Source organism: Lithobates pipiens, unplaced genomic scaffold (genome assembly GCF_037356315.1).
Source record: "Lithobates pipiens isolate NorthernLeopardFrog02 unplaced genomic scaffold, aLitPip1_a1.2 Scaffold_18, whole genome shotgun sequence".
Classification (NCBI taxonomy): Eukaryota; Metazoa; Chordata; class Amphibia; order Anura; family Ranidae; genus Lithobates; species Lithobates pipiens.
Genome location: NW_027507758.1, coordinates 339,122,864 through 339,139,130, shown reverse-complemented (window position 1 = coordinate 339,139,130; position 16,267 = coordinate 339,122,864). Strand labels below are relative to the sequence as shown.

The following is a 16,267-nucleotide window of genomic DNA, read 5'->3' as shown; positions in this document are numbered from 1 at the left end:
GGCTGTTTTGTTGTCTATTGCTGAACAATGTGTTATTTTCAATATTTTGTTTATAGTTTCTTTATCTTTTTGTGACCCTAATTCCTTTTCCCACTTATTTATATATGACGGTTTCTCCAGCTGGCTGACCGATATCAGCAACCCATACAACCTTGAAATTGTACCTTTAACATTATCTGCTGTACAGAGCCGCTCCAGCCTGGTCAGCTCTTCCCCGGACCTAATCGGTTGGGGCAGCTTCTCTATGAAATGCGCAAGCTGGAGATAGCGCCACCTATCAATCACCATAGATCCCCTATGTGCTAAATCTTCATGTGAAATAAGTTTCCCTTTTTTAGTTATATCCTTTATTTGTAGCCCTAACTTTTTTATCCAATTCCCTCCTATCTCCCTTCTCCCCGGTGGAAAATACTCGTTATCTTTCAAAACTATCAACGGTGAATTATAGTGCCCGTTTAATCTTTTATATACCCTATCCCAAACCTTAAATACTATCCGTGTCAACTCATTTGTGTCTATATCTAACGCTCTATATTTTGGGGGGTTCCACATTATTTTACTAAGTTGTGCCTTACTATAAATATATTCTAAACTCACCCACCTTTTTTCATCTCTTTTCTCCCTCCCCCATTCAACAATTCTCGACAGCACAACTGCCTAAAGCCCCGTACACACGAGCGGACTTTTCGACATCCAAAGTCCGACGGACTGAGTCCGTCAGACTATTCGATCGTGTGTGGGCTGCAACGGACTTTAGCTTCGCTAAAGTCTGACGGACTTTAGAAATGAAGCATGCTTCAAATTTTCCTGATGGAACTCCGCCGGACCCGGTCCCCTTCGAAAAATCCGCTCGTGTGTATGCTACTCCGACGGACTAAAACCGACGCTAGGGCAGCTATTGGCTACTGGCTATGAACTTCCTTATTCTAATCCAGTCGTACGTCATCACGTTCGACTCCGTCGGAGTTTGGTGTGATGGTGTGTGTCCAAGTCCGTTCGGTCGAAAAGTCCGCCAGAACTCCGGCGGAACTCCGGCGGAACTCCTTTGGAGGTCTGTCGGACATAAGTCCTCTCGTGTGTACGGGGCATAATAGTAATATCGCAAGTCTGGGACTGCCAGTCCTCCTTTTCTCTTGTTTTAGTATGCTGTGAGAGATCCTAGGTTTTTTATTATTCCATATGTATTTACTCATTAGTGATTTTAATTTTAAAAAGTAACTGGAGGGTATTCCGATCGGCAACATCTGGAATTTATATAGAATTTTGGGAAGGATGAACATTTTAAACACGTTTATTCGGCCCAACCAGGATATAGATCTATTGTTTGCCCTTCTAAGTTCAGTTTTGATTTCATTTAGTAATGGGATGTAATTTAAGTGGTAGATCTTATCCAAAGTACACGCCAATTTTATTCCCAGATATTTCAGTTCAAAATTTTGTGCCTCTTTTTTACTGTATTGAGGCCCTTGACGTTATAGGACAAAAAATTTAACTCATTCATTTTATTCTCCATATTTTCTATTTTAGCCTTGTTTTCTTTAATTTTCCCTAAGGATTTCACTACTGACACGTCCTCTCCGGCCAGGCCTCCACATCGCCCCTCCCTCCACGTTGAGCGTCTCTACGTCATCCCCCGAGGTTGCATGTATTACATCTTGACGAATGGATCCATCTTGTCTGCAAGACACAACACAAGACAAACCCTAAAATACTAATAATGCCATGAAAAACCCTCCTAATCTTGTCCCAGCATCGGCCTAGATAGAAGCAGTCTAGTCTAGTGATGCACCAAGTAAAAAATGTTACCTTCGTTTGCACGATCGTCGTGTCCGCGCCTCACTCTGTTCCCAGATCGTACGGACGACACACACGTGTTGCGTTTTATATACAGTGCGCATGCATGAAACTCCGCCCGCCCCTGACGTTCTTTCTAGACTATTCCCTGCCCCTTCGCTTTCGGCGCAGTGGGGAGAGCACATGGCGGAGAGAACGCAGGTGCGCAATCACAGTTCCACTAACAAGGAGGAGGGTGAGAAAAGCCCGGAGCCTGAAACGTCCCGATCCAGGAAGAGAAGATTTAAGGCCTCAAATATGTCTTTTGGAGAGATGTTGGAGATGGTGGACATATTGAACAGGACCGACTATGATGGGAAGTATGGACCTTACCCAAACCCAAATATCAGAAAGGCCAAGATCTTGACTAAAGTTGTGAAGAGTCTTCATAAGAATTTTGGGGTACGCCGATCTAAGGATCAACTGAGAAAACACTGGTCAGACCTGAAACTGAGGGAGCACCATCAGTACAGAAGGATCAAGCGTGTTCTTCAAAAAAGTAAGTAGTTGTCGTGTGTTCATATCATTATTCTTGCTTGCATACGGCTCCATGTGCTTTGATTTCATGTTGTGCAGTTTAAAATGGCCACTTTCAAGTTCATGGTTTCATTCGTTTGTAAGAAACATCGTTCTGCAGGTAAGTATTTCAGCTTCACAAAGTGTCCACAATAATGTTCTCACCGTTGAACTCGGCCAAAAAACACAATTGTACAACACTTCCAAGCAATGTTTCAAATTCCTAATTCTGCCCTCTGTATGCTAATTATTATTTTTTTACATTCTCATAGGGGAGAGAAGACTCGGCAAGTATGAGGACACCAGGGACCACACCCCTCCCAAAGAAGGCGAAATTCCAAAACAAGAAGCAGAGGAGCAGGAGGAGGAGGAGGAAGGAGAGATCATTGAAGTTGGACAGTTTGTCACCACAACAGGTGAGTGTCGGAGAACACAGCTTCCGGTAAGCTCATCAATGTATATCACCATATTTTTAATACATGGTGTGTTTTTTTGATTTGTTTTGTAGGTGATGTGGAAGAAGAATCCCATTTTACCAGTGAAAGTGCCCAGATCCTGATTGGGGAGATAATGGGGTGCAATCGGGATTTGGAAAATATACAGCAAAACATCAATGATGTTAAAAATAAAGAACATCATTGATGTTTTGGGGAGAGTGTGAAACAGCCCAAACTAGCTAGGGTTTTATTTTTTGTATTTTAAACCACAACTTTTGTATTTTTAAAAGAAATGCACAGAGTGTGTAAACATGGGGGATCAATGTAAGCGTAAAGTGGCTGAGATGAAGGGGTTGCAGCCCCAAAACATGTACATTGATCCCCATGATGGGAGATAGCACATGTTGACACACTGTGTGCATCTTCCAAATTTGGATTTTCCAGGGGTGACACTCCATGTGATGAAGGCAATATCAGCCCAGTTTGTACATACTCATGTCTGATATTGTCTTCACTTTTCAAAGTTGAACTTTGTAAGTTCCTGTGTTCTGTATGTTACGCTTTGATACATGCCTGTTTACACAAAAACAACAAGTACACAAAAATTAGCTGAAAGACTGTTTTTGATACACACATATTCTTGGTTTGTTGGAAAAACCTTTTCTAAACGCACATATGAATGTGCTTGGATTAAAAAGTTAAATTATCATCAATGTGTGGCTTCCTTTTTCATTGCGCCAAAGATGTATTTGGAGTTAAATTTTAGATTGCGGTGAGAATGGGTGTTATTTACTAAAGGAAACTCCACTTTGCACTCCAAGTGCAGTTTCAGGTGTACTTTTGTAGTGCACTTTTAGTGCATAGTGGATGTGCCTTTAGTAAAAAACACCCACAGTGATGTGTTAATTTAGACAATCATGCCATTTTCCTGCCATGGTGCTGAAAATGAGCACGATTTTGGTCAGTAATGTACTACATATATTAGTTACCAAAAACAAGGTGTGTGTTTAGCAGACCCACAACATAATAAGCTTATCTCATCTTGCTCTGAACTTGGGTTTGCACTGTTGGTGAAAAAGGCACAACAAGAAAAAAACTAAATTTACCTAGGAGATACCTAAAAGCAAGCCAAGCAGTAAATGAAGGAGTTTCAAAGAAAAATGTATTTTGAAAATGCCTCTCAGACATTGTCTGGCATATCAATGGCCCCCCTACCCACAAAGTAGTCCATGTATTGGGTTCTAACCTCACGGGCGCTTTGGGGGGGCAAGCCAGGATGAGCAGGTTCAAGGCCTGTAAGGTTATCATCATTTTCAAGCAAGTCTGCTTCTTTTTCGCCAACTGAGACCGCATAGTTCACCGAAACTTTTTAAAGAAAATTGTGAAGAACACAACACGCCAGCACTATGTGATTCAGTTTGTATTCCGCCATGTGGATAGGCGTAAGAAAAAGGCGGAACCGGCTGGCCAGTATACCAAAGGTGTTCTCCACCACTCTTCGGGCTCTGGACAGGCGGAAATTAAAAATCCTCTGGTCTGGGGTGAGGGTCCTCATCAGGAAAGGCCGCATCAGATGGTTCGCCAGGGCAAACGCCTCATCCGCAACGAAGACGAATGGGAGTCCTTCCTGATTCTCCTCTGCGGGTGGCAATCCCAGACTGCCACTCTGGAGACACCAGTAGAACTCCGTCCGGGCGAACACTCCACCATCCGACATCCGTCCATTTTGCCCCACATCCACATACAAAAACTCATATGTCGCAGATACCACCGCCAACATCACGATACTATGAAACCCCTTATAATTATAATAGTACGACCCTGAGTTGGGTGGTGGGACAATGTGGACGTGCTTCCCATCTATTGCTCCTCCACAATTGGGAAAGTCCCAATGACTGGCAAAGTGGGAGGCCACAGTCTGCCATTCCTGTGGCGTTGAAGGATACTGTGGAGTGAAACAAGAACCAAAATTAGTAATTTAAATAATCAACATTGCAAGCAGATTAGACACCAACATTTTTGGCGAAGATTAGTATAACACTTTGGGAACTGAGTATTTAAAGCCTAAAGTATAAGGTCCCCTTATGGGAGTCATAGGGGCAGAGTATATGAATTAGAGCATATTGCAATGATGTTAATTAGGGAAGGAGGAAAGAAATGCAAGACATTAGCAATCATTAAATACATAGAATGTGATGTTAAAGGGGAAAACTTACCTTCATATAGTCCTTCTGCAGGACCTGAATGATGGCAGAACAGGTCTCTGGAATAATGATCCCCTGGGGGGGAGATGCCTGTAGAAAACTTGAGGTCCTGAAGGCTTCTCCCTGTCGCCAAGTAGCGCAACGTGGCGATGAGCCTCTGCTCCGGAGTGATGGCTTGCTGCATGCAGGTATCCTGCCTGGTGATATAAGGGGTCAGCAAAGCCAGCAGACAGTGAAAAACGGGGTCTGTCATCCGAAGATAATTCCTGAAATCATCAGGATTATTCTCCCGGATCTCACGGAGCAAAGGCATGTGCGAGAACTGGTCACACTGGCGCAACCAATTCTTGGTCCACAAACGCCTCCCCTCCCTGTTCATGGACCGGGCGTGTGTCAAAGTAACAACCCCAACACGAAGCCCCTGCACGGCACAAACTCTACGAAGAGTACGTAGACGAAAAAAGGTTTCAAAACGGTCGGCTTGTCAGAATGGACAACAGAAAGCCCCGAAAAACAGCAATGCCTGAAAGAACGAACTGAATAGCAGAAGCAAGCAGACAATAAGAAATGCAAATCAAAGCGTATTATACCAAGATATAGTCCACAATGAGAAACAAATACTTACTGACTGCACGCACTGATTATCAGGTACGCAAAGACAAGCACAAACTGAAGAGCAGTAGCGATCTGAATCACAAATCTGAAAAGCGCCAATCGCCTCTCACCAAACTTCTACTAACACGCGATAGACACGAGATCAGCAGAAGGAGCCCAAAGGGTGCCAGACGTGGTGCTGAACTTCCCTTTTGTAGGCCCGCCGTACACGGATTACGTCACCGCGTTCTTGGCAACCGGAATTTCCGACAACTTGGTCCGACCGTGTGTATGCAACATCACTTCTGTACCTGGTCCGGAATTAATCCATCGGAATAACTCCGACGGATTTGGTCGTCGGAATCTCCGATCGTGTGTACAAGGGCTAAGGAGTCTAAGGATGAGCTCGGGTGTGTTATTTGGATATACCATATACCTTCACTTTAAAAAGGAAGTTTCAGGAAAAAAAAAATTAAATAAAGAACTGTGAAGCAAAATAAGGGTCAGTGCCCAATAATGCAGCCCAATCAGTGCCCACCTGCAGTCTCACAAGTGCCATGAATGCAGCCCCACCATTGCCATGAATGCAGCACTCCCATTGACGTGAATGCAGCACCCCCATTGCCATGAATTCAGCACCCTCATTGCCATGAATGCAGCACCACCATTGCCATGAATGGAGACTCACCATTGCCATGAATGCAGCACCTCCATTGCCATGAATGCAGCACCTCCATTGCCATGAATGCAGCACCCCCATTGGCATGAATGCAGCACCCAATTGCCATGAATGCAGCCCCACCATTGCTATGAATGCAGCCCCACCATTGCCAGGAATGCAGCCCCACCATTGCCATGAATGCAGCACCCTCATTGGCATGAATGCAGCACCCCCATTGCCATGAATGCAGACTCACCATTGCCATGAATGCAGACTCACCATTGCCAATAGTGCAGCCTGATCCATGCCCCTCTGTAGCCTCAAAGGGGGCAGGGAGGGGGGCGGGACGAGCACCAACAGATTACATACAGCAGAATCTGTTTTCTCGGCGGCCTCTTTAATACAAAGTCCCGCCTCCTATGATAGACAGAACAGTCGTCCAATGGCAGCCCAGGAGATGGGACTTCCTTTTACAGAGGCTGCTGCACGTTGTACCCCTTCCCATTCACCTGGGGGAAAAAGTGTACATAAAAAAACACAACACAGGTTTTTAAAATACTTTATTGGACAGCTCCGGGGGTCTTTTCTTCTTCCGTCTCCGGGGGTCTTCTCGCCGGACTCCTCCGCTATCTTCTGCTAGCTCTTTTACTAGCGGTTGCGCCCGGCTTTCTCCTTTGTCGCCGATGCCGTTAGCGGGTCTTCTTCCGACTTTGGGGGTCTTATCCCGCTCTTCGGTGGTCTTGTCCCGCTCTTTGGTGGTCTTGTCCCGCTCTTTGGTTCTTCTTGCCGGGCCGCCGCTTCTGCTTCTTGTTTCTTCTTCTGATGCTCTCTTCAGCCTTAATGGCAGGGATGCGTTGTGTGGCGACTTATATAGGGACAAGGGACGGGGTCACTGGGTGATGTCACATGGTGACCACGCCCCTTATGATGGCACAGTCCCAGAGGACTGTGTCCCAGCTATGCATTGTGTGGGGAGGAGAAGCTCTGCTGCCTGTGCCCAGGCTGCATGCCCCGGCTGTGTGCCCATGCTGTGTGCAGTGCAAGGATGAGAGAAGGAGCTCTGCTGAGTGCCCTGCCAGCAGTAACTCCTGATTTCTGTTGAGTGCCCTGTTAATAGTGACCCCGGTCCTCTGACCTGCCAGCAGTGACCCCCTATCCTCTGCTCTGCCAGAAGTGACTCCTGTCCTTTGCCTTGCCAGCAGGGATTCTTGTCTTCTGCCTTGCCAGCAGTGACCTCTGTCCTCTGACCTCTGTCCCCTGCCCTTCCAATAGTGACCCCTGTCCTCTGCCCTGCTGACCCTTTTTCTCCACCCTGCTGACCACTGTCCTCAGCTCTGCTGACCCCTGTCCTCAGCTCTGCTGACTCCTTTTCTCCACCCTGCTGACCCCTATCCTCAGCTCTGCTGACCCCTGTCCTCAGCTCTGATGACCCCTGTCCCCTCTGCTGTCCCCTATCCTCAGCTCTGCTGACCCCTGTCCTCAGTTCTGCTGTCCCCTATCCTCAGCTCTGCTGACCCCTGTCCTCATCTCTGCTGACCCATTTTCTCCACCCTGCTGACCCCTGTCCTCAGCTCTGTTGTCCCCTATCCTCAGATCTGCTGGCCCATGTTCTCCACCCTGCTGACCCCTTTTCTCCATTATGCTGACCCCTGTCCTTAGCTCTGCTGACCCCTGTCTTTCCCCTGCTGAGCTCTGTCTTCCCCTGCTGACCCCCTGTACACTGCCATGCCAACCTCCCATTCTCTGCCCCTCTGACATTTTTTACTGCTCAAGCTAGATCCTGGCCTGCAGTATACCCCTAGTCATAGCATGCACTATATTTAACTGCATGACTAGACAATTATATAAAGTTGTAATAGTCATTTTTCGAAAAAATTATGAAATATATTCACGTTTGTGAATGTATATATCCATCCTGTTGCTTAGTCCCTAAGTTTTAATTAACTCAACGTGAACCAATTCATTTTATGGACATTTCCAATATTCAGCCTATCTGTCTTTTAACTAATGTCACATAACAATGCATAGCAATGATTATTTTTATGCTTACTCATGTCTCTAGTTCCTAGGCAGTTAGGATACATTATATAAGCAAATTTCTCAATCTAAAAAATAGCCTTAAACCATATACTGTATATCTTATTGTTGCCATTATTAAAATGCTGGAATTTCACTCTTTAACCTCTACAGTAAGTGCAACAGCAGAACAGCAAAAATGTCAAAATAGTCAGTGGCCAAGTATTTACTTAGAACGGTGACCTGATATTTCCCTATTAAGTTACTACACATTCAGAGAGAAAACAAAATGTGTTCCTTTGAGACATATACTTGGAAAAGTCACACAAGTCTCATTTTAATTTAGTCATAGAGAGTTATTTAACTAGTAATTTCATAACAGAGCAGCTCATCTCAGAGTAATGCCATAAATTACTCAGATATTTGAAAAATGAATTTTCCTTCCATTTTTGCCATATTTAGTATTTGGAATTCAATTTAAATTCTTATAAAGAATACAGCAGACTAGATATATGACTGATTTATTACTTTATAAACTATTTCCAAGCCTTGGTTCACACTAGTGCAGCTGTTTTTTTTCAGTGTATTTTTGTAGTGCGTCTTTGGTGCATCTTTGACAGGCTATTCGTGCTTAATGCATTTTTTTTGTAGGAGACTGCATTTTATACACAAAACTCTGCCAAAACACACACATATGCACACATTTTACATGCATTTTTAGTGCATTTCTATTGAAGCCTATGGGGCTAAAATCACACTGCAACTTCACCAAAGTAGCGCACACACCTTTTCAAAACAAATACACTGCAGCTGCAAATTGATGTGATGTGAATGGCCACAATAGAGAATAATGTGATTTTTTTTATTGTTTATTGTTTATTGTTTATTGTGCAGTGCAGCTCAGCAAAATAAGAAAACGGGGGCTTTTTATGTTCATTGCGTAAATTGATGCAACATTTTAGATAATTTATATACCTAAATTGCTGAGTCCAGAAAAAAAACACTTAAAAATGTGATCCCCTATAATCCTAAAGTATTATTAAACCCAAAACCAATAATGTAATATATTGCAGCTTACAAATCATTAGGCTGCATTCGTTTTCTTTTGTTAGCCTTCTTTCCCTGTTTTCACCTAGTAATCTGGCTAGTAATACACCTCCTGTAATAGAGTGACCCCAATCTGGATGAAAGAGCACAGGAGGCACATTTGGATAGCAGCATTGTCAGACTGAGGGGAGGGAAGAGTAAAATGGACTAGCAGATTTAAATACACCACCAAATTGAAGCAAAACTCCAGCTAATTCTTTATTTGCAGTTACAGCATATAGTTTTGTCTTTTTGGGACAAAGGTTTTACATGAATAAAACATAGCTGATCATTGTAAGCATCCCTGGCAGTGTTAAATGGTTCATCTCATCCCTGAAAGTGATAACTCTGGAAGAGAGCTTGTTCTTTTGAAAAACAACAGATTTACTGGCCAGATTACCAGATACAAAATAGAAGAAAGAAAGCCTAAAAAAAAATAAAAAGAATAGCGTTATCAAACTAAGAAATAGTAAGCTGCAATAGAATAAATGTTTGCTTTTGGGTTTAATACTTTAAGGTCACCTTACCATTAAAAGATGAAAGGTGTCTATGAACGCACTATCTAGTTTAGAAAAAACAATAACATTTTTTAAGTAGCAACATGGCTCATTAAAAAAAAAAAACAACTCATAAAAATAAATAAATACAATCGTCTAGGTGTAAAGCTCAGACATGTGGTTTTCAGATGAATGTCAAGCCATTCTTAAAGGCAAACCTCAGGCACTTTTGGGTTCTCATTTCCCTATTGGCTCATCAATATGATGGGATATCTCACTGGCCAAGAGTAATGTACAGGAGATAGGAAGGTGCAGGCAAGCTTTGGCATTGGGACATTTATTAGCATTGTCTGTCTGAATGGCCTGATATTTGCTGTAAAAGCAGAGATTGCTGCAGGTCTGTGCTGGGACCTATAGGTACTTGCACTTTATACCAGCATCATTTTTTATTTTTATTTTAAGGCCCCTTTCACACTACCGTTCCGTTCAGGCCTGTCTGCCAGTTTTTCAGGCGGACGTCAGCGGTGACATGTCTGCTGACATCCGACCCGCTCCGATCCGAAAAAGTGTGACGGAGGAAAAAGCTATTTTTCCATCCGTCATCGGTCCGTCGTTACCCGATCTCCCATAGGGGAGAGCGCTCTGTGACAGTGTGCAGAGACGGACCTGTCATCTTCCTGCTCAGCGGGGATCGGCGGAGCGATCCCCGCTGAGCAAGCGGATATCCACGGGGAGGATCACCACTGATCCGCCCCATGTGAAAGGACCCTAAGACATATTCTGGTGGTTGTAAAGTCTTGTTTTTTTTAGTTAAAAATAATGAACATGTTATACTTACCTGCCTTGTGTAGTGGATTTGCACAGAGCAGCCCGATCCGCCTCTTTTTGGGTCCCCCTTTGGTGCTCCTGGACCCTCCCTCCTGCTGAGTGGCCCCATAGCAAGCAGCTTGATATAGGCGCACCCGATCCGAGCAGCAGCTCCATGTGTCTATTCAGAAACTGAGCTGTGACCCTGCCCTGCCCCCTTCTCTCCTCATTGGCTGACTGACTTTGATTGACAGCAGTGGGAGCCAATGGCACCATGCTGCTGTCTCAGCAAATGAAGAGAAGAGTCCCAGGCAGCTGAGAGAATCCTACAACATCGCTGGATCTAGAGGGGACTCAGGTAAGTGTTAGGGGGGCTGCTGCACACAGAAGGTTTTTTATATTAATGCGTAGAATGCATTAAGATAAAAAAAACGTCTGCCTTTACAATAATGCCCCATACACACGGTCGGACATTCCGACCACAACATTTTTTGTGTGCAACTTGTGTTGCATACACACGGTCGCACAAAGTTGTCGGAAAATCCGATAGTTTGGAATGAAGTGACGTACAAAACATATGACGGGACTACGTAGAAGCCAGTAGCCAATAGCTTTCGTCTCCAATTTTTTTCTGAGAATGCGTGGCACTTTGTGCATCGGAATTCTCTGCACACGATCGGAAAAAGTCTGATCGGATTTTATTGTTGGAAAATTTTAGATCCAGCTCTAAATTAAAAAAAGTCTGATAGAGCCCACACATGATCGGATTTTCTGATAACATAATCCGATCTGACTTTTTCCATCAGAATTTCCGACCGTGTGTATGGGGCATTACTTGAAATATTGAAATAAATGTTTTTGTGTGCTTATCACACTAACCCAAAGTAATCAATAATCATCCGTTCAAAATTACAGTAAAAGAAAAAAAAATTATCTGCCATTGTTCACCTTATAAAATATGCTATTTTCATAGATCTCATTGATCTATGCCTTCAGTATTTAGTTACTCACCTGGAACAAGCATAAAGCCCATGACCACTCAGTAAGCTCTAAAACTATAGAAAGAGAATGACAGCCAAGGAGCTAGCAACCTCTAAAAAACAAAAGTTAGCAAAGGCAACTCCCAATATTCTACCATGACAGGTTTACTTTAAGCATTGTTTTTATATGATAAAAATAAAATAAAAATAGGCAGATGCATGTGACTGTACACATTTGTTCAACAAAGTCCTCAGATTCTGCAGAAAATATAAACTCTCATGAGGTATACCCTAAAAGAGGACTGGTTCGTGGTCAAGATTTCACTGCATAACGTTCAAAGTTCAGTTATGTTTGAATACATCATCCCAGGGATTGCTATGCTTTCACATACTGTATTAGGTTCCGGATGATTAGCTAATACTAATCACTAATAATAATAAAATACCATTTGTTCTACCAGCTGGTATTATGTTTTAGAATTTGGCATCCTATAAACCTGCTATTTCTATTGCCAGCTACACATAATAACTTATGCCCAAAAGGTGTAAGTGGATAAGCACATGAAGCTAACATGGGCTCAGCACTACTACACTTTAGGATGGGCTGGTATTTTTAAATTAATAGTACAATTGCAGTGAGAATTAAAATGCATTCATGGGGAGTTACTGACTCTTGTGTGACATTTCTCTTACTACTTGTGATAATTGACTAGCATTGTACCTGCATGACAAATATTAATAATAATAATAATAATAATATTCTGCATGCTCTGTTTCCTTAGGTATTTCACAGAACCAAACTTCCAACATATATGTTATTGATAAAGATTACTACAGTGAATTTTACAACTATCCCACAGTTCTCAAACCAATGCTTAACTTCACTACATATGTAAGTTAACATTCCCCGTGACACTTTTTTTATGTAATATCTGCATTTGCACACAACGTTTTAACCTAGAAGTACTTTTATGAAAGTATTTATTAGAATGAAATAACAAGATTCCTCTTTATCTCACTTGCCTGATGTGTATATAAAATGCATGAGGTTTGGACGATTGGTGGCAGAAGCTCTGGGAAGATACCTCCCTTCCGAGATTTCTCATATGGAGACATGGAACTGTTAGAATACAGCACATATAACACTAATGGTCCTTCAACTTTCTCAAGAAAGGGTCACTTCACTGTCCCTCAGACCTTTTAGGGTGCTGATTGCTGCCAATGGGACTAAAAGAAACGCACCAGTGTCAGCGGTAATATATTATGCACCAGGGCTGGTTGTCAGTTGGATTTTAAAAAATATAACAGTATCTGAAGGAGAAGGAATAATGTACCATTGTTGGTGTTAGTGGAAGTAATGGTGTTCCATTATTGGTATCAAAGGGAGGAATAATGTCCCCTTATTAGTGTTAATTGGAGGAACATTGCCCCATTGTTGGTGCCAGTGAGAGGATTAGTGTCCCATCAATGGTGTCAGTAGATGAAATTGTGCCCTGATCATTGTTGATATTAGTGGGCGGAATAGAACCCCATAGTTGGTGCCAGTGGGAGGAATATTTTCACCAGAAAACAAAGGACCAAAATACCAATAGTAGCAAATTTTCAGGCACTGTGCTGATGGTAAAGCCACAAAAAATACTTACATTACTTGGATAAATGTCTAAGTCACATTATGCTGTGTACTACTGCTTACTCATGTAAGTATGGTAGTGTAGGTGCTGAGGTCCCCCTCCATCTTTGCTAGGCACTGCTCCCATTATTAATTGCAAATACCAAATATATCACTGCATGCAGTACCCCTGTTAATGATGGCCCTTCAGACAACCACACCACTCTATGTTCTACAAACAAGAATAGAATTATAGTGATAGCATGTCATAGCTTTTGTAGGTTATTTAGCCTAGCTTTGCTATGATGATATACTCTCAGATGTGTTTCCTGCTATTGTGTTCAAACATTTATTAAGGCATACTCAAATTGGTCAGATCTGGGATTATATTCTTAGTAGTACACTCTATTACCAAAAGTATTGGAACTGCCTTTACTCGCTCATCCATGTCTTTATAGACCTTGCTTTGTGCACTGGTGCACAGTCATGTTGGAACGGGAAGGGGCCATCCTCAAACTGTTCCCACAAATGTGGGAGCATGAAATTGTCCAAAATGTCTTGGTATGCTGACACCTTAAGCATTCTATTCACTAAGCTAAGGGGCCAAGTCCAACCCCATACCATAATCCCCCCTCCACTAAATGATTTGGACCAGCGCACAAAGCAAAGGTCCATAAAGACTTGGATGAGTGACTTTGGGGTGGAAGAACTCGACTGGCATGCACAGAATCCTGACCTCAACCCAATAGAACACGTTTGGGATGAATTAGAGCGGAGACTGAGAGCCAGGCCTTCTTGTCCAACATCAGTGCCTGACCTCATAAATGTGCTTGTGGAAGACTGATCAAGCATTCCAATAGACACACTCCTAAACCTTGTGGACAACCTTCCCAGAAGAGTTGAAGCTTTTATAGCTGCAAAGGGTGGGCCAACTCAATATTGAACCCTACGAACTAAGAATGGGATGCCATTAAAGTTCATGTGAATGTAAAAGCAGGCTTCCCAATACTTTTGGTAATATAGTGTATGTAATTATCAGTCTGTTAATATTTTCAGAATTTTGGTTGGTTGGTAGACTGATTGTGTGAGAGCACTAATTAGCAAGAAACAGTTTTCACATTTATTGAAAAATGTTTCTCCCTGTGAACGGTTAGGGAGTAAAAATAAACTATAAAATTAAATCATGTTTATTTTTATTTTTGGGAAGATACTGTATATACTAGTTTATGGTCATGCTTTTAAAGTATCTATTACTGTTTATGTTGACAATTGACTTTTATTGTAATATTTTTTCACAGACATTAGTTGTTTCCTTAATTTAGGACAGTTTATGTTTTTTTTACATTATGTCCAATATCTAGAACAGAAAACTTTCTGTAACAATTTTAGTAACAATAGAATACTTATGTATTTTTTTTTTTGTTTTTAGAAACAAATATGAAATAGTGTTTCCTTTTTATTTATTTATTTTTCCCTCAGCTTAAAATGAAGAGATACGATGGAAGAAACCTGACTGCAGATGATAGAATGAATAATGTTTCTGTAACAATAATTCAGTCAAAAATGTTTTTCACTGAAGGGACTTTTACAAAAATGTCCCCAGAGGAAGAAGGTAATATTGAAATTCAACAGGTTATAACTTACAATCTTCCTGAAAATGGAATACTTCACATTGAAGTGCCTATAAATGCTGACACAGTTCATTTAAGGATCAAGGTGAGGATTATTTTAGTTCTAATGTGAAATTTCTGAATTGTGTAACTTCAAATGTTGGATGTTGGCTTTATCACTTGCATATCTCACCTGGAGGGAGAAAATATACGGAAGTCATAAAACCAATATGGCTGTCTCCTACCTCTACAGTCCAACATCCCTTCCCTTAAAATTGTGAAAACTGTACTCATGTATCCGTTGATTGACTGTAAGTGAAATAGTAAAATCTCTCTTAGTTACCCGCACCTTCTATCAAGTTTTGGTGGGCAGTGAGGATCTCCTTCAAAAGAGGAAGAATTTCTCTTGGATTGTCATCACTCACTTGCAGACACTGACCTACTATTATAAGATAACAAATTCCATGTGGATTTCCGTCAACAGATTCAACATAGAGAGAAAATATTCCAAATAAGGTAGTATGGCTGAGACTCTAATTCCATTTGAAACCACATATAAAAGTTACTTAAAATGCCCAGAAAATAAAAATGAAGTATCCAGCCATATTAGTTCTATGATGTTATAGCATAGAGATTCCGCCCCAACAATAAATGGAAATATGAAGTGCAGATGTCACAGAAAAATCAACACTGAAAGATATATTTATTGCAATTCTGCACATTGTTTTTATCTACTCTTCCTCTTAAACACAGTTTGATCTTTTTTGTACAAAAGTGGTCTTTTGCTTTTGGTAAGCGTTTTTTATTGCATTCATGTAATTTTGGAGTACTTTTACACACAATTGAGATTCAACCCTCAAAGTACTGCTGGATAGTATACTGTACTGAACTTTGTGGAAACTTTGCTGTTTTTAACAACTAGCTATTTCTATTTCTTAATACAATGTTCCCGTTGCTCATGGATCAGATTTGCAGACTAACTGCATTTGTAGAATAGAAAAGGCATGCATTATTGCTAGCTTTATAATATCCCTCTTACGATCTACCCTATGATAATTTCATTTTCAAGCAGCTGGATGATCAGAGGAAGAAAGCAATTGGAAGAAATACATTAATGCATGAATGTTATAAAATGTGAAAAACGTTTTTTTTTTAGCTCATTTTAAGTGCAATGTGCAGTGTTACTATTTTTTTTTTTCAATTATTCAAAACAGTTGTATATGCAATGTGTTTAACAATGTGCATTTTGATATCTGCCCATAGGGATGACTAAGTAGTTAGCAGACTTGAGGTTGAGAACAAGTAAACATACATAACTGACTGTACATGTAGCCAGAAAATGACTGCATTCAGACATTGGTGTGGTCAGGCCCCATTAGGAACATGCCTGATAGTGATCCATTTAAATTCAGTGAGA

At 41.6% G+C, this 16,267-nt stretch overlaps 1 protein-coding gene across 2 annotated transcripts in view; it reads left to right on the top strand.

Moving 5' to 3' along the window:
• The window catches only part of LOC143988096 (CD109 antigen-like), a 249,191-nt gene that overhangs the window by 96,294 nt on the left and 136,630 nt on the right, over nucleotides 1-16,267 (top strand). For both annotated transcript variants that reach the window (XM_077487378.1, XM_077487379.1), the window contains 2 exons: nucleotides 12,414-12,523; nucleotides 14,720-14,956. In XM_077487378.1, the coding sequence (XP_077343504.1) occupies nucleotides 12,414-12,523; nucleotides 14,720-14,956 (347 nt within the window). The remainder of the gene's footprint in view (nucleotides 1-12,413; nucleotides 12,524-14,719; nucleotides 14,957-16,267) is intronic.